The sequence below is a fragment of the Hemiscyllium ocellatum genome, chromosome 24 (assembly GCF_020745735.1).
Source record: "Hemiscyllium ocellatum isolate sHemOce1 chromosome 24, sHemOce1.pat.X.cur, whole genome shotgun sequence".
Taxonomy (NCBI): Eukaryota; Metazoa; Chordata; class Chondrichthyes; order Orectolobiformes; family Hemiscylliidae; genus Hemiscyllium; species Hemiscyllium ocellatum.
In genome coordinates this window covers 49,224,454-49,237,336 of record NC_083424.1, presented here as the reverse complement: position 1 = coordinate 49,237,336, position 12,883 = coordinate 49,224,454, and the positions used below count along the sequence as shown (strand labels likewise).

At 42.5% G+C, this 12,883-nt stretch overlaps 1 protein-coding gene across 1 annotated transcript in view; it reads right to left on the bottom strand.

Annotated features, from left to right (window-relative positions):
* Positions 1–12,332, bottom strand: part of ufd1l (ubiquitin recognition factor in ER associated degradation 1) — a 33,442-nt gene extending 21,110 nt beyond the window's left edge. Inside the window, exons 1-4 of the mRNA XM_060844069.1 lie at positions 12,170–12,332; positions 4,503–4,632; positions 1,537–1,569; positions 864–985 (exon numbers count right to left, since the gene is read on the bottom strand). Coding sequence (XP_060700052.1) covers positions 864–985; positions 1,537–1,569; positions 4,503–4,632; positions 12,170–12,172 — 288 coding nt within the window. The 5' untranslated portion in view covers positions 12,173–12,332. The remainder of the gene's footprint in view (positions 1–863; positions 986–1,536; positions 1,570–4,502; positions 4,633–12,169) is intronic.
* Positions 12,333–12,883: the final 551 nt, after the last annotated feature.

Below are 12,883 nucleotides of genomic sequence, written 5' to 3'. Positions count from 1 at the left end.
CATAAAAGGAGCTTAGTTGCCCGGGCAATTTGTATTTTAGATAATCACTGAAACAAATGCAGCAATCATTTTATGCACAGCAGTTGTCACCGATAACAGCATGCTGAGTGTGCATTTAGCTTGCTTTTTTATGACAATGGTTGGAGTATTTTTGACTGAAATACCAAACAAATTTCTTCCATGGCATCTTCAGCTCTGAGAAGGAAACTGCCTTGAATTCCTAATCTAAAGGAAATCAACACTTTGCTTAATTGGTAGTTGTTTCATTTAAAAAAAAAGAATTTGTCGCATTAAATTCTGACTATGCTGAATTATGTACAATGCTGAAATTGAAATTATCTGAACATTCATTTCTATTAAATGTTTATCATAGAAATTATTAAATCTATACTCAAAAATAAAACCAAAAGAATATCCTCAAGTATCGAAAGACATCTCTGCAAAAATAAAGGAAGAAAATCCAAGTAGCTAGCCTCCTGACTACAAGTTATCTTCAGGGAATCCTGGCTCTCAGTGATAAAACATATACAGGTGTCCCCCATATCCATGGGTGATACATTCCAAGATCCACTGCGGATGCCCAAAACCGTGGGTAGTAGCGAATTCTATCATTTAAATGGGAAATTTGTCTCCCTGGCAGACCCCTGGAATTATTTCTGGAATGTTCCAAAGCATATTTTTGGACTGCGGTAAATCCACAGAAACTGAATCAGCAGATACTATGGCTCTGCTGTACCTTTCAGCATCAGCTCAAGTTCCAAAAATCAGTAAAACCTTGGTAAAACATTCACAGGGTTTTATTTTTGCAGCACTGCTTCTCAAAATACAGTATTGTGGTCACATTCCCCACCGTCACCACTCACCCAGTGAGGCAGGTAACAGATACCTTCTTCTGCCACAAATTCCAGGACACCACAGTGTGTCATTCGGTCAGTTTTTCTGTTTGTAAGTTTGAAAAGCATTGGGTATGTAATATTCAGGCGACCTGATGGAAAATAAAACATATAAATTTGTCCTAGTATAGCTACAAAAGGCAGAAGCACATGAAATATTTGAGGCAAAGAAAAACTTTAGCAGGTCCGTCCCTTTCCAATTGTCCTTATCCCATTTCCCCATTTGTACTTATTCAATTCAACTTCTACTCTCAGCAACAGCCTCACATGCAACATACTCCACAGGTCAATCATCCTTTGGGTGCACAACTTCCCTTCTTGCTCCTGGATTCCTCATTTACAACTTGTTACTGTAGTCAAGTATTTAGGTTAAAACCTTAATTTCAAAAGGTAAACTCATGATCAGAACACCGCACATTTCTTAAAAGCAAAAAGAAAACTTGGATGGAGTTAATGCTTTATGACTGAAACCCTCTTCAGTTCTCATTCAAGAAAATTGACAGGACGTATATCGAGACACACATGAGCCAGGCATAAAAGGAACTAGTTGTTTTTGCAAACTGCTGCTAAATTCACTTTTAAAAGTATCCTTAATGTAAGTTAAGCAATGATAAAAACGGTTCTCAGGGCTTCAGGTACTTACTCAGTTGATCCAGAGCAGATGGTGGCATTATTACTGCAGAGAGAAGTTGAACACAATGCAGATAAGCATAATAAAGTACAAGCTCCTCTAATATCAAATACAGTATATTACTCTTTAACAAAATAATCCATCCCAATGCCGAATAAGAAGATCACAAAACAAAATATACACTAGGCCACAAAAAGACTTTAGGCTAAATGATCAAATGTTCCCATAAAGAGCCAGGCTTTAAAGGAGCACCTTAAAAAGGACAAAAGGGATGTAGAGGGGGAGTTCCATAACCTGGGAACTTGGCAAGTGAAGGCTCAGTCACTAATGGTGGTGATAGGAATTGGAGATGCACAAGAGGACAGAATTAGTTGACTGAAGTTATGTCAAAAGAGTTCTGTGGCAGGAGAAGATTACAAAGATAGAAAGCAGTCGGTTAAATGTGGGGTATGATAAAATGAACAAGATGAAGTTTTAAAATGAAGATGATGCATGATCAGGACCCAACGGACACCGTGGCGAGAGGTGAAAGGATGTGGTGTGAATAAAGACACAGGCAGCAGCATTTTGGATAAATTTGACCGCACAGAAGTGGATTCTGGACGTCAGTGTACAGATAACAAAGGAACAAATGAGGGTTTCAGCAGCAGTTCAGTCATCATGACGGCACACATGTTAAAAGCTTGCGTCAAAAATCAAATATTTCAAAAAGATCGCAAACAGAAAGGATCAATCTCAAAGTATCACCAGGTAGAAAGAGCAAGCAATGAACAAACAACAATACAGCACAGGAATAGGCCCTTCAATTCATCAAGCCTGGGTCAGCACATGTTGCCCTTCCATATCAAAACTGGCTTCACTGAGAGGATCCGTATCCCTCTCTCCCCAAAATATTTATGTATTCATCCAGGTGCTTCTTGAATGCTGCTGTGTCTGCTTCCACTACCTCCTCTGGCAGCATATTCTAGTTACTCATGTGAAAAACGCGCCTCATACATTCTCTGACAAACTCCCCCACATCCCCCACTGCACCTTGAACCTGTGTCCCCTAGTAATTGACCCCTCCATCCAGGGAAAAGCTTTATACTTTCCACTCTATCCATGCCATTCACAATCTTATAAACTTCTATCTGGGACAAGATCAGGTCAAGTACAGTGGAAATTATACAGTGAATGGCAGAACCCTAAGGAGTATTGATATGCAGTGGGATCTGGGTTGCAGGTCCCCAGATCACTGAAGGTGGCAGTGCAAGTAGATAACAGTAGTTGAGGCTTGTGGCACACTTGCTATCATTGGAAGGGGCGTTAACTACAAGGAGAGACAAGTTATGCTGCATTTATGGAACCTTAGTTAGGCCACACTTGGAATATTGTGTACAGTTCTGGTCACCACACTACAAAGATGTGGATGCTTTGGAGACTGTGTCGCAGGGAGGTGGGGGGGGGGGAGGGGGGGAGAGTGAGTTTAGCTACAAAGAAAGGTTGGATAGACTGAATATCACTTGAAGCAAGAGAGAGTTGAAAGCTACAGTGTGGACTTTGGTACGGGGATCGAAACAATGGCTTAAGCCTCTCAATATTTAACTTGAAGACATTTCTGCTTACCCAACACTGGCTGTCGGATACACAGTCTGCTATTTAGCTATAGCAGTGGAGTCCACAAGTGTGATGGTGAGGTAAAGATGGATGCCATCATCTTACATGTGAAAACTGATGTTAGGCCCTAGTAAAAAGGCAGGGAGAAGGACAAATTCTTAGGGACATCAGAGTTAATGGCCCACAGCAGGAAGTGAATCATAGCTATGATAAGTAAGTATGGAACCCTACAAGGACAGTCCCTGACATCTGGGTGGAAGTGAAGAGTCTTTGGAGGACAATGAGGTTTAGTTATCCATGTTGAAGAATATAGACAGGTTAAGACAGACACGGGCATACATTGTGACCTTGGCAGGAAGTTTCATAACTGTGGAAGGGGCAGAAGCATAATTTAAGAGATTTTCATAATAGTTCCGAGAGAATTGGGCACTGATTTGGGAACTTACAAGTTCAAGAGCTCTGAAAAGAAAAGGAAGGTCTGAGATGAGCTAATAGTCTATACAGAGCAAGGTAGAGTGGAGAGAGAGCGCGAGAGCGATTCCTAAGCTCTGAATCAAATTGCCTCTAAGACAGCAGTGAAAAAAATTTAGTTGCAAAGACATTTTTTCTTAACTCCATTTTGGATTTATTAGTGACCATCTTATAAGTGCTAGTTTTGTAGACCACTATTAGGTCATCTTTGGCCCTCTTTTCCACAGGAAAGAACCCCAACCTGTTCAGTCTTTCTCGTAACCTCAGTTCTGGTTTTATCTTTAGAAATTTTTACTGCACTTTCTCCAGTGCCTCTGCTTTTCTAACAAGCAGGCCACAAATAGGTCCTGTAATACTGGGTACTAGTTGAAGGGATACATGAGGAATTCCCCAGTTATTCTTTGACCAATGATCAGGGATTCTTTGTAATTCCCAGAGAATGCCAATGGGGGCATAAAATTAATATTTCATCTGAATGGTGCAGCTGGCTCTCAATGACGCACTGAAATATCAGTCTAAATTATATGTTCAGGTCCTTGAGTGATGGCTCGAACCCAGATCTTCAGAGATATAGCACCACTGACTTAGCAAAGCTGCACTTATCTCACAAAGCAGTCTTCCCCAGAAACTCCCCCTTTAATGATGATACTATTCCACATGGTCTCAATTAGTGATTCTCCTGAATTTTTCAAATAGGCATTTAGAAATATATTTCATATCAATACCTAGCACTCATATCAAAAATAATAATAATAATAATATTTATCAACAGGACACAGAATATCAAACCTCTTCCACCTCTATAAAACTTGCTATTCAGCCTTCTCATTTATGGAGCAAATTCATTTGCCACTAGCTTGCCAACAAATATGTTCAATCACACCCACTGCCCCATTTCCCCATCCACTTACTTTTGCCTCCTTTCTCTACGTCTGACCGATCACTGCCCGCGAACATTGAGACTGAGTAGCATCGGTATTGTGTTGAGAAACGATTCCGAAAGGCGTGTGGAATTGCCTGGTCAAACATATTGAAGGCAAACTACAACAAAAGAGGAAAGAAAAAGAAAGAGGGAATGAGGAAATGTCAAAGAAAAAGATCAAGATACATTGCATCAAAAAAGGCAGAAAAAATATATTTACTGTATCTTCTAGGGTTTACTGAAGGAAGTCATAGAATATGCTGGAAGTTTCATTTAGCCTTGTCTTTCTTTCTTGTCTGAACACTCCTGGTCCTTCCTCAGGGCCCAATGTGTCACAGAGGGATTCTAGGCATTAAGCTGACTAATCATCAGAAATAAAATTAATTCAGAGAAAGTATCAACTTCCATTGACATAATGACTCTTATTTAGTATAATGTCTCAAAGCACTTCACAGGAGCATTATGAGCAAAATTTGTTTCCTGATGAAGGGCTCCAGTCCAAAACATTGATTTTCCTGCTCCTCGGATTCTGCCTGACCTGCTGTGCTTTTCCAATAACACACCAATTCTGATCTCCAGCATCTGCAGATTTATCTCGGAGTAAAATTTGTCACCAGGCCACATCAGAACACGTTAAGACAGGTGACCAAAAAGTAGATAAGAGATAGTTTTTTTTAAAAAAATCTTAAAAAGGAGAGAACAATCAAATTTTATATATATCTGTTTCTGTGCTGTACATAAACATACCCTTCGGTCCAACTTGTCCCTGCAACCTGAAGCTGCTACAGTGAAGACACAATGCTGTCTATTGCTTATAAGCTAAGAACATATTTGTGTATTTTAACACGCATGTAATCTAACAGTCAATAAAGAAATTCAAATTTTTAAATCAAAACCGATTTGAAAATACGTTTTGCAACCTTGTTGCTACTTTAAATTGAATTAAAAAGGGGAGAATAAGCTCAAATCCACTGAGCATCTTGAACCATACAAGGGTACCTAGTACAACGACTGCAGCATTCGAGAACACCTTTTTTGCATCTTTCTCAAATTGTAAAAGCTCATCACGTCACTTAATACAATAGCACAAAAATCCATTTTCAGTACTGTATTCTCAGACAATGGGCATAATTTTCCCTCAAAATTTGATTTTTCAAGTTGCTAAGAATTTTCTTTAATTGGTGTTTAAGAGTCACAGTTAGAACACCAATTTTACACACACACACACACACGTCAAATCTAAATATGCAAATTCAAATAAATGCAGTCTGGCTTGTTTAACCATCCAAACCAACACTCTCAAGAGATTTCAAACCTTAATCTGAAGCACAGAATAATTAATGCACACATCTACACAAGTTTTTGTGACCAATATTTCATTGGTGCAAAGTTATGGGTCAATTCATTAGTTGAGTTGTGTATTCATTTTCAATCCTTCTCCCCTGTATTTACACTCAAAAATTGATCTTAATGTGTTTGAGACATTGACACAACTGTTTGATTTGGGCCCCACATAGCATTCTGTACTAGGAACATGACCAGAACAAATTCACTGACACAGAGAAGCTTGATTAACCATTTGTCTTGGTTTAACAAGGATGCTTGTTGCGGTCATATATCTGGAATTCCTGATGCAGCAGGTAGTCTCCCAACAGGAATTTCAGAAGTGTGTGGGACTTCCTCTGAGTCAAGTCAGGTAAATAGGTGAGCCGCAAAGAGTGATAGTGGTATCTTGAGACGTCATGTCAGCTTGCCAAAAAGACTGAAGCAAAACATCGTATCACTTTTGAACAATTATTCACCAAGCGACAACTGACTTTTCTATTTCGGGTAGGCAAGGCAAAGCCACATCCAACACTGTTGGATGCAACTCAGCTGGATGCCACGAAGCCGTGTGGGAACTTCTGAAGTTATTAAGATGGACCGACAAAAACTGGTGAATTAAAGCTGCCGTTCTATGTCTCCTACCTGCTGTCTTTTTTTCCAGCAAGTGTATGAAGCAGTACAGGGATAGTGCGGTGGGTAAAGGAAGAACAGGAGTCGAAAAGTGTGGCGCTGGAAAAGCACAACAGGTCAGGCAACATCCGAGAAGCAGAACAGTCAACAACACAGGATTAAGCCCTTCATCATGAATGTAGGGGAAAAGGGGACATGAGAGATAAATAGGAGGGAGGCAGGGGTAGCTTGGAAGGTGACAGATAGATGCAGGTGTGGGGCAACGGTGATAGGTCAAAGCAGAGGGCGGAGCGGATAGGTGGGACAGTTCAAGAGGGCGGTGCGGAGTTGGAGAACTGGATCTGGGATGAGATGTGGGGGAGGGGAGATGAGGAAAATGGTGAAATCAAATTTGATGCTTGTGGTTGGAGGGTCCGAAGGCAGAAGATGAGGCATTCTTGCTCCAGATGCCGGGTAGCTTGGATTTGGCAGTGGAGGAGGTCCAGTACTTGCATGTCCTTGGCGGAGTGGGAGGGGCGTTGATGTGATCAGTCACAGGGCAGTGGGGTTGCTTGATGTGTGTATTCCAGAGATGTTCCCTTGAACGTTTATGAGTTGGTGTCCTGTCTCCCTAATGTAGAGGAGACCACATCATGAGCAACAGAAACAGTAGATGACATGTTTGGATGTGCAGGGAAATCGCTGCTGGATGTGGAAGGATCCTTTGGGGCCTTGGTTGGAGGTGAGAGGGGAGGTATGGGTGCAGTTTGTACACCATGGTGGCAAGGAAAGGGGTTGGGAGTTGAGGTGGATGGGTGGGGTCATGGACTTAATGGAGGGAGTTGCAGAGGGAATGGTCCTTGCAGAATGCTGATAGGGATAGGAAGGGAAATATATCTCTGGTGGTGAGGTCTGACTGTAGGTGGCAGAAATAGCAAAGGATGCATTGTATCCAGAAATTGGTGGGGTGGAAGGTGAGGACTTGGGTGAGTGGAGGGGGGGTGGGGTGGGGGATGTTTCGAAGTGGAATTGCTCCACCGACACGCAGATACTGCAGAGGTGGAGGAATTGGGAGTAAGGGGATGCATTTTTACAGGATGGTGTGGGAGGAAGTGTAGTGCAGGTAACTGTGGGAGTCAGTGGGTTTGACGTAGATGTCCGTGTTGAGTTGGTTGCTGGAAATGAAGTCAGAGTGGTGTAGGAACAGAAGCGAAGTGTCTGAGATGGTCCACGTGCATTTGAGGTCAGGGTGGAAGGTGTTAGTGAAGTTGATGAACTGTTCAGCCTCCTCGTGGGAGCATGAGGTGGTACTGATACATTCATCAATGTAGCGGAAGAAAAGGTGGGGAATAGTGGCAGTGTAACTACGGAAGATGCACTGTTCCACATATCCGACGAAGAGGCAGGCATAGCTGGAGTCCATAGCTAAGAACAGGAGTCCATTTGATTTTACATGAGGCACATGTAAAATTGTGACTTTTTCAGCCAAAATTCATGAGTCAATCTTCACATTAAGATCAACTTTTATGAGTAATACAGGGGAGAAGGATTGAAAATGAATACACAACTCAACTAATGAATCCCTGCATGTTTGGACAGTGACGGCAATGCTCCATGTTCCCTTAAAAAACCTTCTCAACCTACTCCAAAATAACCTTTTTCTCATGTAATGAGGACAGATTGCATGACATTGGCTTGAATTTCTTTTAGTTTAGTACTTAAAACAATGACTTCATAAAGGATGAATTTCCTTGCTTGGGAGATGTTTGAATAAGAGCACTGATTCTTAATGTTAGAGCTTGAAATCACTTTCATGCAAATGGCAGTAGTGATCCAGAATTATCAGCCTAAAACTGCAATGAATTCTGCATCCGCTGTAATTTTCCAAGACGGTGATTAACAGATTTGAAGGGGGAAAAAAAACCTCAAGTCTTCAGCACCATACTGTACCAAAGCTCAAAGCTTTGATTTGGGGGCACTACCACCATTAAAGAACTTGGTAAAAAGAAAAAATAGAAGCAAACTACAGACTTGTAGCTTTCTGACCCATGTAACATCAAAGACAACTAGATTACCTATTAAGCAAATGTTTTGTTGAAACATATACTAAATGTACTCTTGCTACCTACACAGCTTCTATGAGTCAATACTGAAAATGTGGATTTCTCCAAGTAGTTTTCTGCCCACCATAGTGATGAAGTGGCTGTCAAAGTCAAAAATGACATCCAATATGAGTGTAACAGTTGCAAACGGTCCCTCGTTGCTTTTCTCATCGTCTACTCTCTGACACGGCTGACCACATTGTCTCTACCACTTACCAGCTGAGTGGGACTGTGCTCATCTAGTTCCATTCTCATCTATATACTAATAGACAAAGAATCACCCACAATGTGTATCTTCTCATTCCCAAATCATACATTATTCGTGGTATCTCATAGCGGTATATTCTTGGCCATCTCCTACTTCTAGGAGAAAGCGAGGTCTGCAGATGCTGGAGATCAGAGCTGAAAATGTATTGCTGGAAAAGCGCAGCAGGTAGCCCAAAACGTCGAATTTCCTGTTCCTTGGATGCTGCCTGACCTGCTGCGCTTTTCCAGCAACACATTTTCAGCTCTATCTCCTACTTATAACCTACATATAACCTTAGCAATGACACACACAAATACAAAAGCAATTTCTATCTTTGTGTCATCAACATAAAGCTCTGTCTCATACTCATGACCTTTCACTATTTTTACGTTAACTTGTGCAACATCCAGTACCGATTAAGCAGAAATTTCTTCCAACCTAAAGAGTGAAGTTATCATCTTTGACCCCTGCCACAATTCTGTTCCCTAATCACATGTAGCATAAACCTAGTTCACCATTGTGAAAGAATGGAAGAACTTAACTAAAAGCATATGGCTTCTTATAACGGAGGTGTGAAAAATGATGAGCCATTGACAGATTAAAAACAAGAGATTTAAAGCAGAAAACAATGAGCAATTTCTCATGAGGTGGTTGAATTTATTTCCAGGATCAATATTGACAGAGAAACAATCACCTTTGAAGATATATAGGATTACCATGAATAAATGCAATTAGAGCTGTTACCTTATATGCATAGTATACACTGCTCAAATCAAATGACCTTTTTGCACATTGTAAGTTCTATAAAATGTATCATTCATGTTAGATATTTTACATCTCTTTGAAAAAACACAACTGCCCTAATTTTCAAACCATAGCAACTGCCTTCAGTTTAAACCAACAAAAGAGATATAGCAGGAAACACAAACTTTTTGACAGGTTCACAAAAAGGAGACAAATTAGCAGTCCTCAGACACTATTTGTAAACCTAAAGTTGCAGTAATCTCATTAAATGCTACTCTCCAGCTAAACGATTTCCACACAGGGATGATCAAAATTGTGGTTCATTACAAGTGATCAAATAACACTTTGAAAAGCTGTTCAGTAATAGATTCATCATTTCTAACTTAATTTCCCCAAGTCACCATCTTATCATGACTATCTAGTATGTGGTTGGCGAAGAAGGGTTTTTGAGATGAATTTTATATGGCTTCAGCAGGAATTGGGAGAAAGTGAAGACTGCAGATGATGATGAAGGGCTTATGCCCGAAACGTCAATCCTCCTGCTCCTCGACCTGCTGTGCATTTCCAGCACTACATCCCCACCATCACCCCACCACCACCCCACCACCCCAAAAAAAGCAGGAATTGTCAAATTCTAACAATTACAAATAAACCCCACCATTATTTAAGGCAATAAATGGAAATAAGCTGCCTACTACTATCCATTAAAAACCTACCGTCTCCTATAGCTACTTTCACTACAGCCTGCGTCCTCCAAGGACTCCATCCCATTCTCCCAGTTTCTTCACCTACATCACATCTGTTCGGATGACGCCACCTTCCAAAATAGCACTACTGACATGGTTTCCATCTTCCATGACCATGGTTTCCCACCCACTGTGGTTGACAGGGTCCCTCAACCGTAACCAACTGATCACCTCCGCTTCCGCCCTTGCCTCTTCCCGTCATTCACTACAGTATAACCAGGTCCCTCTTATCCTCATTTTTCATGCCACCAGCCTCCACAATCAAAGGGTCATTCTCCCCCATCACACACAACTACAATGCCACCACCGAACACATCTTCCCCTCACTCCCCCACCTATATTTCAAAGGGATCATTCCCTCCAGAGCATCCTAGTCCATTCCAAGCCCACCAACACCACCATCCCTTCCAATGTAACTGCATCAGGTGCAACACCTGCCCCTCCAACTCCCTGCTCATCATCCAAGGTCCTAAACAGTCTTTCCAAGTGAAGCAGCATTTCACCTGCACCTCCTGGTGTATTGCATTTGCTGCACCCAATGTGGCCTGCTCTACATTGGAGAAACCAAACACACTGGGTGACCACTTTGCAGAACACTTCCTGTCTGTGAGCTAGCATGACCTCAATCTTCCTGTAACCAGTCTTTTTAACACAGCATCCTGCTTATGTGCCCACTTGCCTGTCCTCAGCATGCTGCAATGCTCCAGTGCATTACAGCACAAACTGGAGGAACAACAACTGATCTCCAGACTAGGCACTTTACATCCTTCTGGATTTAATATTGCTTTCAACACCTTCAAATTATGAACCAACTCGCATTTCTTCCCTTTCTTTTAGCTTTATTTGTTACATTCTCTCCGTCACCATCACCAAACCGTTATCACCCTCCACCTGGAGGAAGAACACCTTGAGACTCTTCAACTTCATGGTATGAATTTCACCAGTTTCCTCAATTCCTCTCCCCCACCTTATCCCAGGGCCAACCTTTCAACGTAGCACCACCCTCTTGAACTATCCTATCGGTCCATATTTCTGCCCATCTATCCAGTCCACCCCCCTCTCTGGCCTATCACCTTCAACCCCACCGTCCTCACACTCTCAGCTACATTTACCCCAGCCCCAGTTCCACCCCTCTCAGCCCACAAGTCTCATTCCTGATGAAGGGCTTTTGCCCAAAACATCGATTCTCCTCCTCCTAGGGTGCTGCCTGACCGGCTCTGCTTCTCCAGCATCACACTCTCCATCTCATCTCCAGTATCTGCAGTCCTCACTTTCTCTATCACCATATCTTCTCTCCCCTCCCTGCACAAGCAGGAGGTTGAAAGAACACAGCGAGCCAGGCAGCATCAGGAGGTGGAGAAGTCGATGTTTTGGGTCTAACCCTTGCTCTTTCAAGTCTGGCAGTTGGAACCACCACTGTGCCACCATTCTCACATTGATTACTTAATCTGAATTATCAACATCTCTTCGTCACCATCTCCATTCCCGCTCTCCTACATCACCATCCACGCCAGCTCTCATCAAGAACTATCTCGACTGGAAATGTTAGCTTGCTTTCTCTCCATGGATGCTGCCCGACCCGCTGTTATTTTCAGCACAGATCCCAGCATCTACAGTAATCTGCTCCTACAATCTTTTAGGATTCAGAAGTCAAAATTACAAATGCGTTCTGTTAGGACATTTCTTATCCGTTACTGTTGGTATTTAATGATAATGACTGAGCACAGAGCCTCTGCTAGTTCCAACATCTCAACCCCAAAACGAAACAGAGGAGAGGGGCTATCGAGTCTGACTGAGGCCAGAATCCATGCCCATGATTGCGCCGTCCCGTCTCCCCACCCCACAATGACAACACCTCCCATGCTCACTCCAGATACTTTACCATGTTTGACTGTATTCTGGCTGCGTCGCTACAGTAAGTTGCCAATTAGGTTTGCTCTTTATCAATTTGCTTGTCAGCGCAAACTAAACTCACTGCCGCCCCATCGCCATTTCCGCCGGAAGCCGCTCCGTTGACCAGCAATCGGGCAAGGAGCGAGCCTCTGTTGGTCATAACCAATAATACCCCAACCTCATCTAAACAGCCAATCATCAATAGAGCGGTCCGGCATTGGACCAATCAACGCTCGTACTCGGCAGGCCGTTGCGCTAACAGGCCAATCAATGCTGGCATCAACAAGCCCCGCCTTCCTGTCTGCTTATGATTGGGTGTTTCGGGACAGCTCTGTCCATTCACACACACTATTGGTGCAGCTGGTCAAGGGGAAGGAGAATGGGCCTTAGCAACCAAGCTCAACACACCGGCATCAGGAGTGAACAGAGCGGAGAGCCGGTTAAAGAGTCATACAGAAGGGAAACAGACCCTTTTGCCCAACTCGTCCATACTGACCACATATCCTAAATTAATCTCGTCCCATTTGCCAGCATTTGGTCCATATCCCGCTAAACGCTGCCTATTCATATACCCATCAAGATGCCTCTTCAGTGTTGTAATTATAGGAGAAAGTGAGGACTGCAGATGCTGGAGATCAGAGCTGAAAATGTGTTGCTGGAAAAGCTCAGCAGGTCAGGCAGCATCCAAGGAACAGGAAAATCG